This window comes from Scyliorhinus canicula, chromosome 6 (assembly GCF_902713615.1).
Source record: "Scyliorhinus canicula chromosome 6, sScyCan1.1, whole genome shotgun sequence".
NCBI classification, from domain to species: domain Eukaryota; kingdom Metazoa; phylum Chordata; class Chondrichthyes; order Carcharhiniformes; family Scyliorhinidae; genus Scyliorhinus; species Scyliorhinus canicula.
Window position 1 is genome coordinate 180,222,415 of NC_052151.1, and position 16,886 is coordinate 180,239,300.

General features: G+C 49.0%; 1 protein-coding gene across 7 annotated transcripts in view; it reads left to right on the top strand.

Moving 5' to 3' along the window:
• The window catches only part of lyst (lysosomal trafficking regulator), a 397,928-nt gene that overhangs the window by 171,211 nt on the left and 209,831 nt on the right, over positions 1-16,886 (top strand). For all 7 annotated transcript variants that reach the window (XM_038800534.1, XM_038800541.1, XM_038800536.1 and 4 more), the window contains exon 8: positions 9,431-9,587. In XM_038800534.1, the coding sequence (XP_038656462.1) occupies positions 9,431-9,587 (157 nt within the window). The remainder of the gene's footprint in view (positions 1-9,430; positions 9,588-16,886) is intronic.

Here is a 16,886-nt window from a genome sequence, read left to right on the forward strand (position 1 = left end):
CATACCTTCTGAAATAATTGTGTCCAGTTTCCGAAAGAGAGCTTTGGTATAAAGATTGGTTGTGTCTGGAATATGAACAGGAACTTCAGCAGAATGTTCATCTTCACCACTTGGACCCACCCTGCCAAAGTCAAGTGCAGCGTGTCCCACATCTTGAAATTCTCCCTAGCCTCCTCCACCAGTTTTGTTAATTCCATTTGTGAAGCGTTGCCCATTCCCTCGCTACCTGAATCCCAGGTATCTAAACCTGTGTCTGGCCACCTTAAATGGCATCCTTCCTAAATTGGCTCGCTGACCCAATATTCACCGGGAACACTTTGTTTTTCCCTAAATTTAACTTGTATCCTGAGAACGCCCCAAACTTCTCCAACAGGCCCAGGATCCTCTTTATGCTCTCCAGTGGTTCGAAGCATACAACAGTAGGTCGTCACCATAGAGAACCACCCGATGCTCCCTTCGTCCCCATGTAATCTCTTGTCACTCTGCCGACCCCTAAGAGCCATTACCAGAAGCTCTATAGCCAGCGCAAACCACAGCGGGACATCGGGCACCCCCGCCGTGTTCCTCTGTGTAGTTCGACATTTCGTGAGCCCATGTCATTGGTCCGCACACCCGCCCTCGGTGCAACATATAACAGGCGCACCCATGCCACAAACTTCAGCCTAAACCCAAACCTTCCAGGACCTCAAACAGGTACCTCCACTCCACCCAGTCAAATGCCTTCTCTGTATCCATGGACACCACTACCTGTTTCTGCAGCTAATGTGCTAACATTTGACTCGCCTTCTCTCCGTATTCGTACTGCATCTCTCTTGCACTACGCAGCTGTCCTACCACCCTCCCTGTCGTCAACCTATCAAATTTCCCCTGTAATTTTTGCCTCCTCACCAATCCATCTGTGGTGGCCACCCTTGAGTACTCACTATTTACCTCCACCGCCCTGTACATTCGCCGTTCATATTCCTTCCTCTTCCTATCCGCATGAGCCTTGAAAGAGATAATCTCCCCAAGAACCACAACTTTTAGCGCTTCCCAAAAAGTGGCCACCAACATCTCTCCGTTTTGGTTCAATTTTACATAATCTTTAATCACAGCCCGCACTTTGTCACAAAATCCTCTATCTGTCAACAGCCTCGAATTGAGCCCCCACCCCGGCCTCTGCTCTCATCCCGATATAAACTGAATCTCCAGCCACTGTGGCGCATGGTCCGAGATTACTATCCCCGCGTAATCTGCCCTCTCCAACCCAACTAAAATCTCCCGGCTCACCACAAAAAAGTCAATTCTGGAATAGACCCTGTACATATGCGGGGAAGAAAGGAATACCCCCTTCCTCCTGGGTTCTTTAAGCGCCACAGGTCCACCATATCAAAGTTTCCATGAACCCACCCAGCTCCTTGCCATTCAGATCCTACCCATTGACCTGGAGCTCGACCTATTTACCCTCGGCTCTAGGACATAACTAAAATCTTCTCCTTTAATCAACTGGCAAGTGGCCAGGTCCAAGATTGCTGCTCGCAACCGCCTCATAAAACGTACATCATCCCAATTCGGTGCATTCACATTACCAAAACTGCTGCAGTCACTTCTAATACCCCACACAGAATCAGATATCTCCCAACTGGGCCCCTCACTACCTTCGTGCTCGCAAATCCTGTTTTTTTACTCATCAAAATTGCCACTCCCCGCGACTTTGAATTAAACACCGAGTGGAAACTCTGACCACCCGCCCCTTCCTTAGCCTAACCTGGTCCTTCACGCGGAGGTGCGTCTCCTGCAGAAAGACTCAAGCTCCTAAGGTGCGCAAAGACCCAAGATCTTTTGACTGGTCAATTGAGCCCTCGCATGTTCCAAGTTATCAGCCTTACCGGGGGGTTTACGCCTCTATTCTCCTCTACCGGCACCCTGCCTTTTTGGCTCTTCCCAGTTAATTTCACCCTAAACCTGCCCCATCCAAGATGGCCCCTTTCTCCGCACATGACCATGTTTGTTCTCCAACTTCACCGTGTCGTGTCATCCTCCCTTTCCTCCTACCCTCCCCCCTACGGCCAACTCTCTCGGGCTTCTCCCCCACCTCACTTCTTTTTTTTAATAAACATTTTATTGAGGTATTTCTTTGGCATTGTAACAGTAACCGAATCAACAATGCACATAACAAGAAAAATATAAACATAGTGCAAATGCCACCTCCCTCTCCCACAGGTCCTACCATTGCTTACCCCCCTAAACTATGTTAACCTAACCACCTCCCTTCTGCTGCTGATTAATTTTCTGCGAGGAAGTCGCCGAATGGTTGCCACCTCCGGGCGAACCCCAGACGCCTCTCATGGCGAACTTAATTTTCTCCAGGCAGAGGAAGGCAGCCATATCTGAAAGCCAGGTCTCCGATTTTGGGGGCTTTGAGTCCCTCCATGTTAGTAATATGCGCCTCCGGGCTATCAGGGAAGCAAAGACCAGAATGCCCGCCTCTTCCTCCTCCTGGATTCCCAGATCCTGCGATACCCCAAAAATCGCCACCACTGGACTCATTGCCACCCTTGTATTTGATACCATGGACATGGCGTCGGCAAACCCCTGCCAAAATCCCCTCTGTTTTGGACATGCCCAGAACATATGGACATGATTCGCACACCTGTCCTCCACCCCAAAGAATCTGCTCATCCGGGCCACTGTCATAGAATTTACAGTACAGAAGGAGGCCATTCGGCCCATCGAGTCTGCACCGGCTCTTGGAAAGAGCACCCTACCCAAGATCAACACCTCCACCCTATCCCCATAACCCAATAACCTCACCCAACACTAAGGGCAATTTTGGACACGAAGGGCAATTTATCATGGCCAATCCACCTAACCTGCACATCTTTGGACTGTGGGAGGAAACCGGAGCACCCGGAGGAAACCTACGCCCACACTAGGAGGATGTGCAGACAGTGACCCAAGCCGGAATCGAACCTGGGACCCTGGAGCTGTGAAGCAATTGTGCTATCCACAATGCTACCGTGCTGCCCCAGTGAGCCCGGTGAACAACCTTAAATTGGATCAGGCTGAGCTTGGCACACGTTGCGGTCGTATTGACCCTACCCAACGCGTCCACCCACAAGCCCTCCTCTATTTCTCCCCCCAGCTCCTCCTCCCATTTGTGCTTCAGCTCCTCGGTCTACAACTCCTGCGAACCCATAAGCTCTTTATATATGTCCGAGACGCTCCCCTCTCCTATCCATCCTCTAGAAACCACCCTATCCTGAAGCCCCCTCAGCGGCAGGAGTTGGAAGGTTGATACCTGCTTCCGCAAAAAGTCCCATACCTGTAAATATTGGAATTCATTTCCCTCCACCAATGCAAACTTCTCCTACAGTATGCCCTCATACTCGGGAAGCTTCCTTCTATGAACAAGTCCCCCAAATTCTCAATCCCCGCTCTCTCCGCCAAATTCGGAACCCCCGTCCATCCTCCCCGGAGCAAACCGATGGTTATCGCACATTGGGGACCACACCGATGCCCCCTCTTCTCCCACATGTCTCCTCCACTGCCCCCAAACTTTCAGGCCCGCCACCACCCCGGGGCTGGTGGAGTACCGCGCCGGCGGTAATGGCAGAGGTGCCGTTACCAACGCCCCCAGACTTGTGGCCACACAAGAAGCAGACTCCATGCGCACCCAAGCCGGCTCACCCCCTACCAACCACATCCTCACCATGGCTATGTTAGCCGCCCAGTAATAATTGCTGAAATTCGGCAGCGCCAGCCCTCCATCCCCCCTACTCTGCTCGAGCATTGCCCTCTTCACATGCGGGGACTTTCCCCCCCTACACAAAGCCCACGATAATCTTATTGATTCACTTAAAAAAGGACCGCGGGATGAAGATGGGGAGGGATTGGAAGATGAATAGGAATCGGGAGGACCGTCATTTTTACCAACTGCACTCTGCCTGCCAGAGACAACGGGAGCGCATCCCATCTCTGGAAATCCTCCTTCATCTGATCCACCAACTGGGCCAAGTTCAATTTATGTAGCCTGTCCCAATCCCTCCTCACTTTGATACCCAAGTACCTGAAACTGTCCCCTACCACTCTGAACGGCAGTTCCCCCAGTCACCTCTCCTGACCTCTCGCCTGGACCACAAACATCTTGCTCTTCCCCATATTGAGCTTATACCCCAAAAACTGGCCAAATTCCCCTAAAATTCGCATAATTTCTTCAATCCCCTCCATTGGATCTGAGACAAAGAGCAGTAGGTCATCTGCATACAGTGAGACTCTGTGCTCCATTTCCCCAACCCCCTCCAGCCCCTTGAGGCCCCCAGAGCAATTGCCAGTGGCTCGAGCGCCATCGCAAACAGCAGTGGGGAGAGGGGGCATCCCTGTCTCGTCCCCCGGTGCAGTCTAAAATACTCCAAAATTGTCCTGTTTGTCCGTGCAGTTGCAACCGGAGCCCAGTACAGCAACCTAACCCAGTCAACAAAGCCCCTTCCAAACCCGAACCGCTCCAGCACCTCCCATAAGTAATCCCACTCGACCCGGTCAAAGGCTTTTTCCGTGTCCATTGCGACCACCACCTTAACCTCCCTACCCTCTGGGGGCATCATGATCACGTTTAGCAGCCTTCTTACATTGGCCACCAGATGCCTGCCCTTAATGAACCTAGTCTGATCCTCCACTATAACGTCCGGTACACAGTCCTCAATCCTGGAGGCAAAATTTTGGCCAGAAGTTTGGCATCTACGTTCAGCAAGGAAATCAGACCCACATAGGTCCGGGTCCATGTCCCTTTTCAGAATGAGCGCGATCATGGCCTGTGACATCGTCTGGGGCAGAGCCCCCCTTTCCTTGGCCTTGTTAAAGACCTTCATGAGCACCGGCCCCAATATTCCAGAGAACTTTTTTTAGAACTCGGCTGGGTACCTGTCCAGTCCCGGGGCCTTGCCCGACTGCATGGCCTTCATACCTTCCACTATCTCCTCTAGCCCGATCGGGGCCCCCAGCCCTTCGACCAGATGCCCATCCACCTTCGGGAAAGTCAGCCCATCCAAAAAGTGCCTCATCCCCTCCGGCCCTGCAGTGGTTTCCGACCTGTACAACTTGCTATAAAAATCCCGAAATGTCTTGCTCACCCCCGGCGAGTCCCCCACTAATGTCCCATCCCCGTCAATAACTTTCCCTATTTCCCTAGCTGCCTCCCTCTTTCTGAGCTGCTGTGCAAGCATCCTGCTGGCCTTCTCCCCGTGCTCGTAAATCACCCCCTTCACCTTTCTGAACTGTTCCACTGCCCTCCCGGTGGTTAACAAACCAGATTCTGCCTGTGGCCTCCGGCATTCCCTTAGAAGCCCTGCCTCTGGAGCCTCCGCATACCTCCTATCAACTCGTAGAATCTCTTTTACCAGGTGGTCCGTTTCTGCCCTATCCGTCCTGTCCCTCTGAGCCCGGATCGACATCAGTTCTCCTCTCACCACTGCCTTCATTGCTTCCCAGACCACCGCTGCTGAGACCTCCCCCGTATTGTTTACCTGCAGGTAGTTCAGCATGCATTTCCTCAGCCTCTCGCACACCGCTTCGTCCGTCAATAGCCCTACATCCAACCTCCATTGTGGGTGCTGCTTGCTATCCATACTAACCTGCGAGTCCACCCAGTGCGGAGCATGGTCTGAGATCGCAATCACCGAATACCCCGTTTCCATCACCCCCGCCAATAGGGCCCTTTCAGCTCCTTTGCCATTGCTGGCACCTTACCCATTCTCGAGCATGATCGGCCCTGGCCTGGATCAATAACCGTGTTAAAATCCCCTCCCATAATCAGCCTGTGCGAATCCAGGTCCGGAATCTTCCCTAACACCCTCTTTATAAAATCCCCATCATCCCAACTTGGCGCACATACATTAACCAGCACTATCTTCATCCACTGCAGCTTGCCACTAACCATGATATATGGACCTCCCACATCCGAGACTATTCTCCCCAACTCAAATACCACCCGCTTGTTAATCAGAATCGCAACCCCTCTAGTTTTTGTATTCAGCCCCAAGTGGAAAACCTGACTAATCCAGCCTTTCCTCAACCTGACCTGATCCACTACTTTAAGGTGTGGCTCCTGCAGCATTACTGCGTCCGCCTTCAGTCCCCTCAGGTGCGCAAACACATGTGCCCTCTGTACCGGCCCATTTAGCACCCGGACATTCCAGGTGACCAGCCTACTTGGGGGGGCAAAGAGCCCCTCCCACCCGCCGGTCAGCCATCCCCTTTCTTGGGCCCGCCTCCAGCCCATGCGCCGCGCCCTTCTGGCCCGCCCCACGGCGGCCCCCATCCCCGACCCCCTCAGTGACCTTCCATCGAAGTCCCTCCCATGTTAGCAGAACCCATCCCCCCCCCAACCCAGCAACACCACTCTAAAACCCAACCCATCTAATGAACTAAGCATATAACCCCCCCCCCCCCCCCCCCCCCCCCCAACTGTGCTCTCCACCTCATTTATGTTCACCAGCAGTACCTGCCAGCATGGTGACTCTTGCCCAAAGGCTTCTACCACTGACCCCCCCCCCCCACCCCTCCCCCATTCTCACCTCTCTGTTCTGTGAAGAAGGCTCCCCGTCGACTTAACCCTCCCCCACCCCATCAAAGACTCATCTCGAACCACAGGTCACCTTCCCATGAATGGACAGAAAAAGAAAAAAACCAGCCCCAGGCAGGAGGAGGGGGGGGGGGGGGAGACAAGAACAGCCATTCCCTTACAGACTTTTCACCCCTGCTACCCTTTGTCAATCCAACAGTTTTAAAAAAAGATAAAATACCTCCACATCGGAGGATGAGAAAACCCCTCACTCCCTCCAATGCCACTCTACTCGTGTTCCTAATTACTTCAAAGTGCCAACACCTCAGCCTCCCAGAATTATTCTGTTCAGTTCTCCCCCCAGTTTATGGAACATAACATAGAACATACAGTGCAGTAAGGAGGCCATTAGGCCCATTGAGTCTGCACCGACCCACTTAAGCCCTCATTTCCATCCCATCCCATCCCCTCACCCGTAACCCAATAACCCATCCTAACCTTTTTGGCCATTAAGGGCAATTTATCATGGCCAATCCACCTAACCTGCACATCTTTGGACTGTGGGAGGAAACCGGAGCACCCGGAGGATACCCACGCAGACACAGGGAGAATGTGCAGATTCCGCACAGACAGTGACCCAGCGGGTAATCGAACCTGGGACCCTGGTGCTATGAAGCCACAGTGCTATCCACTTGTGCTACCCTTAAGTTTTGACTGGACATCTAAAAGCATGATTATTCATGAAGCCATTAAAATATCTCTAAATATTGGCAGGTAATATAATCCCAATTTTCATTTGTGACAGACCACTTCTACATGTACATTACCCTCTTAAAAAATTAAAATTGGTTGCCGTAGGATTTCAAAATAAGGCAACTGTCACATATAAAGTGGAAAAAGTGCAGAAAATTATTTACTCAAAATATTTTCAACTATCCATCAATTGCTTCAATTTAATATGCATAATCAACACATCCAAAACCACAACAGTTATAATCCTTAATGAATCAAGATTTCCTTCTGAAATAGCTGAGAACAATGCCAAATGTGTTTACACCAAATTAAGAACATGCATGGATGCAAGTCAGGGTTTTTCACCCCTGCATTTGTCAGCCCATATATCGTCTCCTATTCATCATAATGAAACAATCATGAATAGGTGAGCACAGAAGTAGGCCAAAACCTAGCAATATTGTTACATGGAAGCATAACTTCTAATTGTTCAGAATTTATTTTTGAGATTTCTGTACAGTCATTGACTGCTTCTGGGGTCTCAAAATAGTATTGCCGGCCTTCATACATCACCCAAAGCTTTGCCGGGTAAAGCACCCCAAACCTTACCTTAGCACCCCCATGGCTTTGTTGAACCCCGCACGCTGTTTTACCAGCTGAGCTCCAATGTCCTGGTATATTCGGACCTTGTTCCCCTCTCATTCACAGTTGAGCTTCTCCCTGGCTCACTTCAGAATCTTCTCTTTCTCCACGAACTTATAGAGTCTCATGATCACCGCCCGTGCGCAGCTCCTCCGCTCTCGCGTTCTGCCTCAGAGACCTGTGTGCTCTGTCCACTTCAGGGGCTTTATCCAACACCCCTTACGCCACCAGCCCCAGCCAGCATCCTCAAAACGTACCCCGTGGCACTCACACCTTTCACTCCTTCAGGCAGGCCCACTATCCGCAGATTCTGCCTTCTTGATCTCTTTTCCTGATCATCCACCGTTGCTCTCAACATTTTGCAAAGATCTCCTAAGAGCCCCACCTCTGCCTCCACTGCCACCTCCCGATCGTTGTGGTCCGACATCACCCTCTCAATCTCTCGGATCTGCGACCCCTGCACCTCCAAAGATTTTCTACCCTCTCCATTAGGCCCTTCAGGGGTGCCACAGCCCCTTCATGGATAGACATAGAACATACAGTGCAGAAGGAGGCCATTCGGCCCCTCAACCCACTTAAGCCCTCACTTCCACCCTATCCCCAGAACCCAATATCCCCTCCTAACCACTAAGGGCAATTTATCATGGTCAATCCACCTAACTGCCACGTCTTTGGACTGTGGGAGGAAACTGGAGCATCCGGAGGAAACCCATGTAGACTCCGCACAGACAGTGACCCAGCGGGGAATCAAACCTGGGACCCTGGCGCTGTGAAGCCACAGTGCTATCCACTTGTGCTACCGTGCTGCCCTTCGATGGCCTACAAGCGATCCTCCTGCATCTCCCTCTGCTGGCTGAACTCTTCCTTGATGAAGGCCATTTACTGTTCCATCTGGGGCTTTGTTACTTGTACTAGCCCTTCAGCCTCTGCCATCGTTCCACTGGCTGCTGCGCCACAAGTCTCTTCTAACTCCTTGGCCAGATCCTTCACCTCCTGCCGGGTTTGGTAACCAGCAGACATGCCACTCCCGGGGGATACTTCTCCGACCATCAGTTACACTTTTCTATCGAAGTTGCACCCAATTTCAGGTAAAATGAGCTCTTTACTTTGCCTTCAAGCAGGAGCTGCCCTGTGTGCGATCACTCACACCGTGGCTGCCACCTGAAGTTCCAGCTTTGTTTTCTAAACCAAGGTGCTCTGCTTGCTGGAACTCCTCAGTATCGCGAGAGATGGTGTCCTGATCTCAGAGGCCCCCGAGTCTCCCCCCACCCCCCCCAAACACACAATGGGAGGGTTCCCAGTGCACATTATCTGCTAATACTGGGAATGCAGTGAGAATTTGTGAATGCTATTTGGAAGCTGGATATTGTAGGTTATCCAACTTTCAAACTATTATTCTCACTGTCGCTACTCTAACAAAAAGCTAATTTGATTTGCTCATTGAAAGGCCATCGTTTGATTTTAAAATGGAATGGCTATCAATGTATAAAAGCTTGCTAACTTTCATTTATTCCACAGCAACAGAAAATAAATAGTGATTCAGCTCTACAGATGGGTGATCTTTCAGAGGAGACAGAAGAACCACAATATTGTAATATGAGGATTTTTGCAGAAGAGGAAGGATATGAGGCTGATAGCGAAAGTAACCCAGAAGAGATTTCGGCCAAGGAGGAAGGTAAATTTGCTTCCGTGAGAGTTACAATGTCAATGAGTACAATAGGTTCTTGTTTAATGTTGTAGTTGTTGTGGTGAATGTAACTTAGTAATTCACACTGTATTTACCAATACCATTGTAAGCGCAGTAGCGTTATCTGACCACTAGGGGGAGCAGCTCTGGGAATGCTCAGGAGTTTGTACAGGGCTCCACCCTTGGCTCCGCCCATGACTCCTCCCCCTGGACTACTGTATAAATACCCTTGTCCAGAGCCAGCCTGCAGTTCATCGAGAGTTCAACAGGTAACAGGCTGGCTCAGTAGTAAATAGATTAAAACCACTGTTCATATCTTAAAGCACGTGTCTAGTGAATTGATGGTTCCATCAGTTGTGTTCTGAAAAGTACAACTTTAAATTAAACAATGTTAAGTGAATCGAATTTTCCCTTTATAACCACTGTAAAAGCAATAGTTGATGCTGTAGAACCTTTCTTATCAGAAAATAGCATTAAAACATGTTGATGTTTAACATTGCTACATTTCAATATTTATGAATTAAAGAATTGTTCGGATAAAATAAATGTATAAGTAAAAGAGAAATATGTTGCCTGTTTCTCCTTTCCCCAACTCATCATATTTCTGGCTTGCCTATCTCTCCTGCTCCCCGACCCACCGGCTTGCTGCCTTTCTCGCTCCACGACCCACCGGCTTTCTGCCTTTCCTAGTCCACGACCCACCGGCTTACTGCCTTTCTCGCTCCACGACCCACCGGCTTTCTGCCTTTCCTACTCCATGACCCACCGGCTTACTGGATTTCTTGCACCATGACCAACCGGCTTACTGCCTTTTTCGCTCCACGACCCACAGGGTTGCTGCCTTTCTCACTCCACGACCCATTGGCTTGCTGCCTTTCTCACTCCACGACCCACAGGCTTGCTGCCTTTCCTACTCCCTAACTCTCCAGCTTGAACCCTCAATGGAAGAGGAAGCAAGTCAGAGGGTCAGGGAGCAGGAGCAGCAGCAAGCTTGAGGGTTGGGAAGTCGGACAGGAAGCAAGCCAGGGGTTTGGTGAGCAAGAGACAAGGCAAGCCAACGTGTCGTTTACCAGGAGAGGGTTCAAGCTGGAGAGTAGGAAAGGCAGCAAGCCTGTGGGTCGTGGAGTGAGAAAGGCAGCAAGCCAATGGGTTGTGGAGTGAGAAAGGCAGCAACCCTGTGGGTCGTGGAGTGAGAAAGGCAGCAAGCCGGTGGGTCGTGGAGCGAGAAAGGCAGTAAGCCGGTTGGTCATGGTGCAAGAAATCCAGTAAGCCGGTGGGTCATGGAGTAGGAAAGGCAGAAAGCTGGTGGGTCGTAGAGAACCTAGTGGAGTGGTGTACCGACAACACGCAAAAGTGGAAATTTGTCTTTGGCTTCACCTCCAGTATAAGATTTGGATTTGTTTATTGTCATGTGTATCGAGGTACAGTGAAAAGTATTGTTCTACGTACAGACCAGACCGATCATTCCATACATGAAAAAATAATATAGGGCATACATAAATACAAAATACATAGACACAGGCTTCAGATAAAGCATACACTACTCAGTAGACAAGATGTGTGAAGAAATGAGATCAGTCCATTAGAGAGTCATTCAGAAGTCTGGAAACAGCGGGGAAGAAGTTGTTTTTGAATCTGTTAGCCTGTGTTCTCAGACTTTTGTATCTCCTGCCCGATGGAAGATGTTGGAAGAGTGAATGAGCCGGGTGGGAGGGGTCTTTGATTATGCTGCCTGCTTTCCCAAGGTAGCGGGAGGTATATACAGAGTCAATGGATGGGAGGTGTGTTCACGTGATAGACTGGGCTTTGTTTGAAACCCTCTGTAGATTCTTACAGTCTTGGGCTGAGCAGTTGCCACACCAGGCTGTGATGCAGCCAGATAGATGCCTTCTATGGTGCATTGTAAAAGTTGGTAAGAGTCAATGCGGACATGCCGAATTTCCTTAGTTTTCTGAGAAAGTATAGGCTCTGTTGTGCTTTCTTGATCGTAGTGTTGAACTAGATGGACCAGAACAGATTGCTGGTGATGTCCACACTTAGGAATTTGAAGCTGTCAACCATCTCCACCTCACCACCATTGATACAGTCAGGGGCGTGTACGGTACTTTGCTTCCTCAAGTCAATGACCAGCTTTTTAGTTTTGCTGACATTGAGGAAGAGATTTTTTCTTTTAATTTAGAGTACGCAATTCATTTTTTTCAATTAAGGGGCAATTTAGCGTGGCCAATCTACCTACCCTGCACATCTTTGGGTTGTGGGGGCGAAACCCACTCAAACACGGGGAGAATGTGCAAACTCCGCACGGACTGTGACCCAGAGTCGGAATCTAACCTGGGACCTCGGCGCCATGAGGCAACAGTGCTAACCACTGTGCCACTGTGCTGCCCGAGGAAGAGATTGTTGTCGGTACACCACTCCACTAGGTTATCTATTTCCCTCCTGTACTCTGACGCATCATTGGTCGAGATCCAACACACTACAGTCGTGTCATCAGCAAACTTGCAGATGGAGTTGGAGCCAAACTTTGCGCCAGTCGTATGTGTGTGTATAGTAGGGGGCTACGTACGCAGCCTTGCGTGGCCTTGTTATTGAGGACTATCGTGGAGGAGGTGCTGTTGTTTATCTTTACTGATTTTGATCTATGGGTCAGGAAGTCGAGGATCCAGTTGCAAAGGGAGGAGCAAAGTCCTAGGTTTTGGAGCTTTGATATGAGCTTGGCTGGGATTATTAAAATATAATCAGAATAGTCATTTGTTAAGAACAGTAAATGTTTCATGTATACCTACCTTCATATATTTGTACATATATAACATACATCTAAACCATACAAATATAACACATTGCACTCTGCCATTAAAGCAGTTACTGATTGCAGTGTTAAACAAAAGAACAAAGAACAAAACAGCACAGGAACAGGCCCTTCAGCCCTCCAAGCCTGTTCTGGTCATGATACCCTTGGCCAAAACCCTCAGCACTTCTCTCTATACCCATCTATCCATGTATTTGTCGAGATGCCAATTTGTTATAAAACTCCCGAAACACATAATTTACCCCTGTTGGCTTTTTCCCCATACTCATACACCACTCCCTTTACCCTCCTCAGCTGTCCCTCCACCTTACCTGTGGACAGGAGCCCAAATTCCATCTGCAGTCTCTGACGTTCCTTCAAAACCCCACCATCCGGAGACTCCGCTTACCTCCTGTCCACATGCAAACTTTTGCCTACCAGTCTGTCCAACTCCGCCCGCTCAGCCTTCTCCTTAAGGGCCCGAATTGAGATGAATTCCCTCCTAATAACCACCTTCAGTGCCTCCAAAACCACCCCCACCAAAACCTCACCCGTGTCATTGATACCTATATATACCTATAATGGCTTCCCTCACCCGCTCACATACCTTCTCCTCCGCTAACAGCCCCACATCCAACCTCCATTGCGGGTGCTGGGCCTTTCCCTTGCTGACTTGCAAGTCCACCCAGTGCGGGGCGTGGTCTGACACCACTATTGCTGAATATCCAGCATCTACCACCTCAGCCAGCAGCATTTTGTCCAACACACAGAAATCTAGCCGGGAATACACCTTATGCACATGGAAGTAGAATGAAAACTCCTTACTCCTCGGGCTCCCAAATCTCCACAGATCGACACCCCCATGCGCTTCATGAACCCCCAAAGCTCCTTTACCATGGCTGATATCTTCCCAGAACTAGAACTCAACCAGTCCAGCTTTGGCTCCGGGTTCGTATTGAAATCTCCCCCCATAATTGGTCGAAGTGAATCTAGGCCTGGGATCTCCTCCGGTACCCGTCTAACAAACTCAACGTCATCCCAGTTTGGGCAAATGTATTTACCAATACCACGGACATTCCCTCCAGCTTCCCACTCACCACAACATATCTACCCCCGGGTCTGCTTTTATATTCTCCAGCTCGTTTGCCACCCACTTATAAGCAAGATCGCCACCCTCCTCGTTTTAAAGTCTAACCCCGAATGGAACACCTGTCCAACCCATCCCTTCCTTAACCTAATCTGGTCCTCCACCTTCAGATGTGTCTCCTGCAACGTGGCCACGTCTGCCTTCAGTTGTCTCAAGTGCACGAACACACAGGCCCTTTTGACTGGCCCATTCAGTCCCCGAACGTTCCACGTGACCAGCCTGGTCGGACGGCACCCTGCCCCCCTCCTCTGACGATCAACCATGACCTCTCCGAGGCCAGTCTGCGACCCATGTCCCGTACCTCACCTGGCCAGCTCTCTGGCACCTACCGTCATCAACCCTCCTCCTCCTCCACTTTGAAAGTCCCCTCCCTGTCAGCAGTCTAACCCAACCAGAACTGAAAAAACAGAGAAAGAAAAACGAAAAAATCCAAATAACATAAACCCAAAGTTTTTCACAATATAGTTCAGATCTTCTCAATCAAAGTTCAAGATCATCCTTCTCATGTCAGTCCATTCTCCTTCATGAAGTCCGCTACCTCCTCCGCCTAGCGAAAGTACAACTGCCGGCCCCCATACTTTACGCCCTTCTTGTACAGGGTCACCGTGACCTTATTAAAGCTCACCCTCCTCTTCGCTAACTCTGCTCCCAGGTCCTGGTGTACCCGGATCTCAACATCTTCCCAAGTCTGCCTGGCCCACCTCATGATACGTTCCTTGTCCAGGAAGCGATGGCAATCGCACCACCATCGCCCTTGATGGCTTGCTCCCTTGTGGGCCCAATCCACCTCCATAGGCCGGTCAAACGCACCTTCCCAAGCAGTTTCTCCAGCATCTTACCGATGTACATATCCAATCCTTCAATTTACTCCGGCAGGCTCACGATCCGAATGTTCTGTCTCTGCGACCGGTCCTTCAGGTCCTCCCCCTTCTCCATCAGTCACTTCTGCTGATCACGCATCAGCCCAATCTCTGCTGCCATAGAGGTGAACTGGTCCTCCTGCTCCCCGCCTGCTCCTCCAGCCTCTGGATCGCCTGTCCCTGGGCCTCAGTCTCGTCTCCACGTGGTCAATCACTGCCTTGATTGAGCCCACCGCCTGGGCCAGGTCCTTCGCACTTTCCTTCCGCAGTTGGGTGAACTTCTCATTCAAGAAGCTCACCAACTGGTCCATCGACCACTGAGCCGGCTGGCCAGACCCTGCACATTTTCCATCTCTGCGTGCTTCTCGTTCGCCTCGAACAACTAGTTTGCTTTTTTCCGGGGACATCTGGGCAGCAGCTCCATAAACTAGGGGTCACGCTCTTCTGCTCTTACGTCTGCACCTTTTTCCTACAAAATGCGACAAACTGGGGTGTTCTCCCGCAGTACAGCTATAATATTTTCCTCAACCAGTAATGCTACTCCCCCCCCCACCCCTTTTGCATCCCCCTCTATCTCTCCTGACACATCTCTCTCCTCCAACGTTCAGCTGCCAATCCTGCCCTTCCTTTAACCATGTTTCTGTGATAGCCAAAATATCATAGTTCCAAGTACTAATCAGTGCTCGAAGTTCATCTGCCCTCCCTGCTATAATTCTGCCATTGAAGCAAATACACCTCAGACCACTGCGTTTGAGCAGACAGGGTGATGTTGTTGTTCTCTTATTTTTGTTCTATATTTTCCCTTCAGTTTTTACACCTTCCAAGCTAACGCTCTGGTTCTCACCCCCTGCCATACTAGTTTAAATCCTCCCGAGTGACTCTGGCAAACCTCCCAGCCAGGATATTGGTGCCCCTCCAGTTTAGATGACACCCGTCCTTCATGTACACGTCCCACCTGCCACAGAAGAGTCCAGAAATCTGATATCCTCTCTCCAACACCATCAGTTTAGCCACGTTTAGCTGCACTATCCTCCTATTTCTAGCCTGACTGGCATGTGGCACAGGGAATAATCCAAAGATTACAACCTGATGGATCGGTATTTTGTTAATATATTCATGTGTCGCTACACTATATATCAATCTTGCAGAACCCGAGACTAAGCTTCTTGAGTAAAGTCAAGTATAGCTTTTTTATGTTAGTTTCAAAGTCTATTGATCAAGTCAAATTTTATATAAATACAGAATTGAAAAAGTTGTTTGTTCAACGCAAATACAGATTGTTGAATTGAATTCAAAATACAATTCAGTTCGGGGTAATTTCTTCAGATCAAAATGCACAATACAAAAATGAAACAAAAGTAAATAGCTGTTTGCAAAGCAAAGTAGAAATAGGTTTCAAAGGTTAGGTTAAATATGAATTCAGAAAGCGCAAGCTCCCGGTCTCTTAAAGAAATCATAATCTCTTTAGGCTCTGTCCCCTTTCTGATTGTGATTGGATTAAAATAATTATTATTCATCTAATTGACCGAAATATCAAGTTTTACAAGATAATATGGCATGGGAAAACCTCTATGCTTCTATAATATGGTGTGATCGAACCACCTGTTTCCCACCATATACTCCAGAACTGAGATGTTTGCCCAGTAATGATAACAATGAGTCTATTCTGAAACGTGAATAGTCAGTTTGAATACTGACTTCTTTATCAGATCTTTTCCCATGCTCTCAGCATTTTCTGCTGTCCTGGCTTAATATATGATTTTTAATAGTATAATGTCACTAAATCATTTTTTCCCGTAAACCATTATTTCCTATAATAAAGTAGGTTTCTATCACAACCTTAGAGGTCTTGCTTTTTATCTTAATGCCTATGTACATTGTTTTTTAGTAAGCTTATGGCACTGGGGACAAAAGATGTCTTGATTAGATTTTTCCAGGCAATTGGCGTTCTTAAAACGCTAGCCTGAAGGGAGCCCTTCAAATTGGTGAAATGAAGGTTGAGAGGGATCACCGATGATGGCCTGAGCTTTCCTCTTAACTGCGTTGTTAAATGTTATCTCGCGTCTACCAATGATTTTACTGGTAATGTTGACAATTCCGGCCAGCATACTTTTGCATTTCAGACTCAGGTTATTGTGTCGGAGTCAATATTTTTCCCGCTTCTGGACTCTGATAGAAAGATTCAGCAACGCTCGTTAAGAAAACAAAACGAAGCTTTATTTATGAATTACAGCTGCATGCAGAAATGGCTGAAACTTGAAGTCAGAAAGCAGTCAGTAAAAACTGCTGTTTCCTTCTCAAGTCTGCGCTTTCACACAGAATCCGCTCAATATGTATACATTATCAGAATCAGGATTACGTGACTACAGCTTGATCAGGAATTCGATCAGAAGTACAAACATAAGCAATATCATAAAACAGGCGTCACCTTGCTGACCTTTCAGGACTCTGGGTCTCATACCATTATCTTGTCTTTTGATCGCATGTTTAAG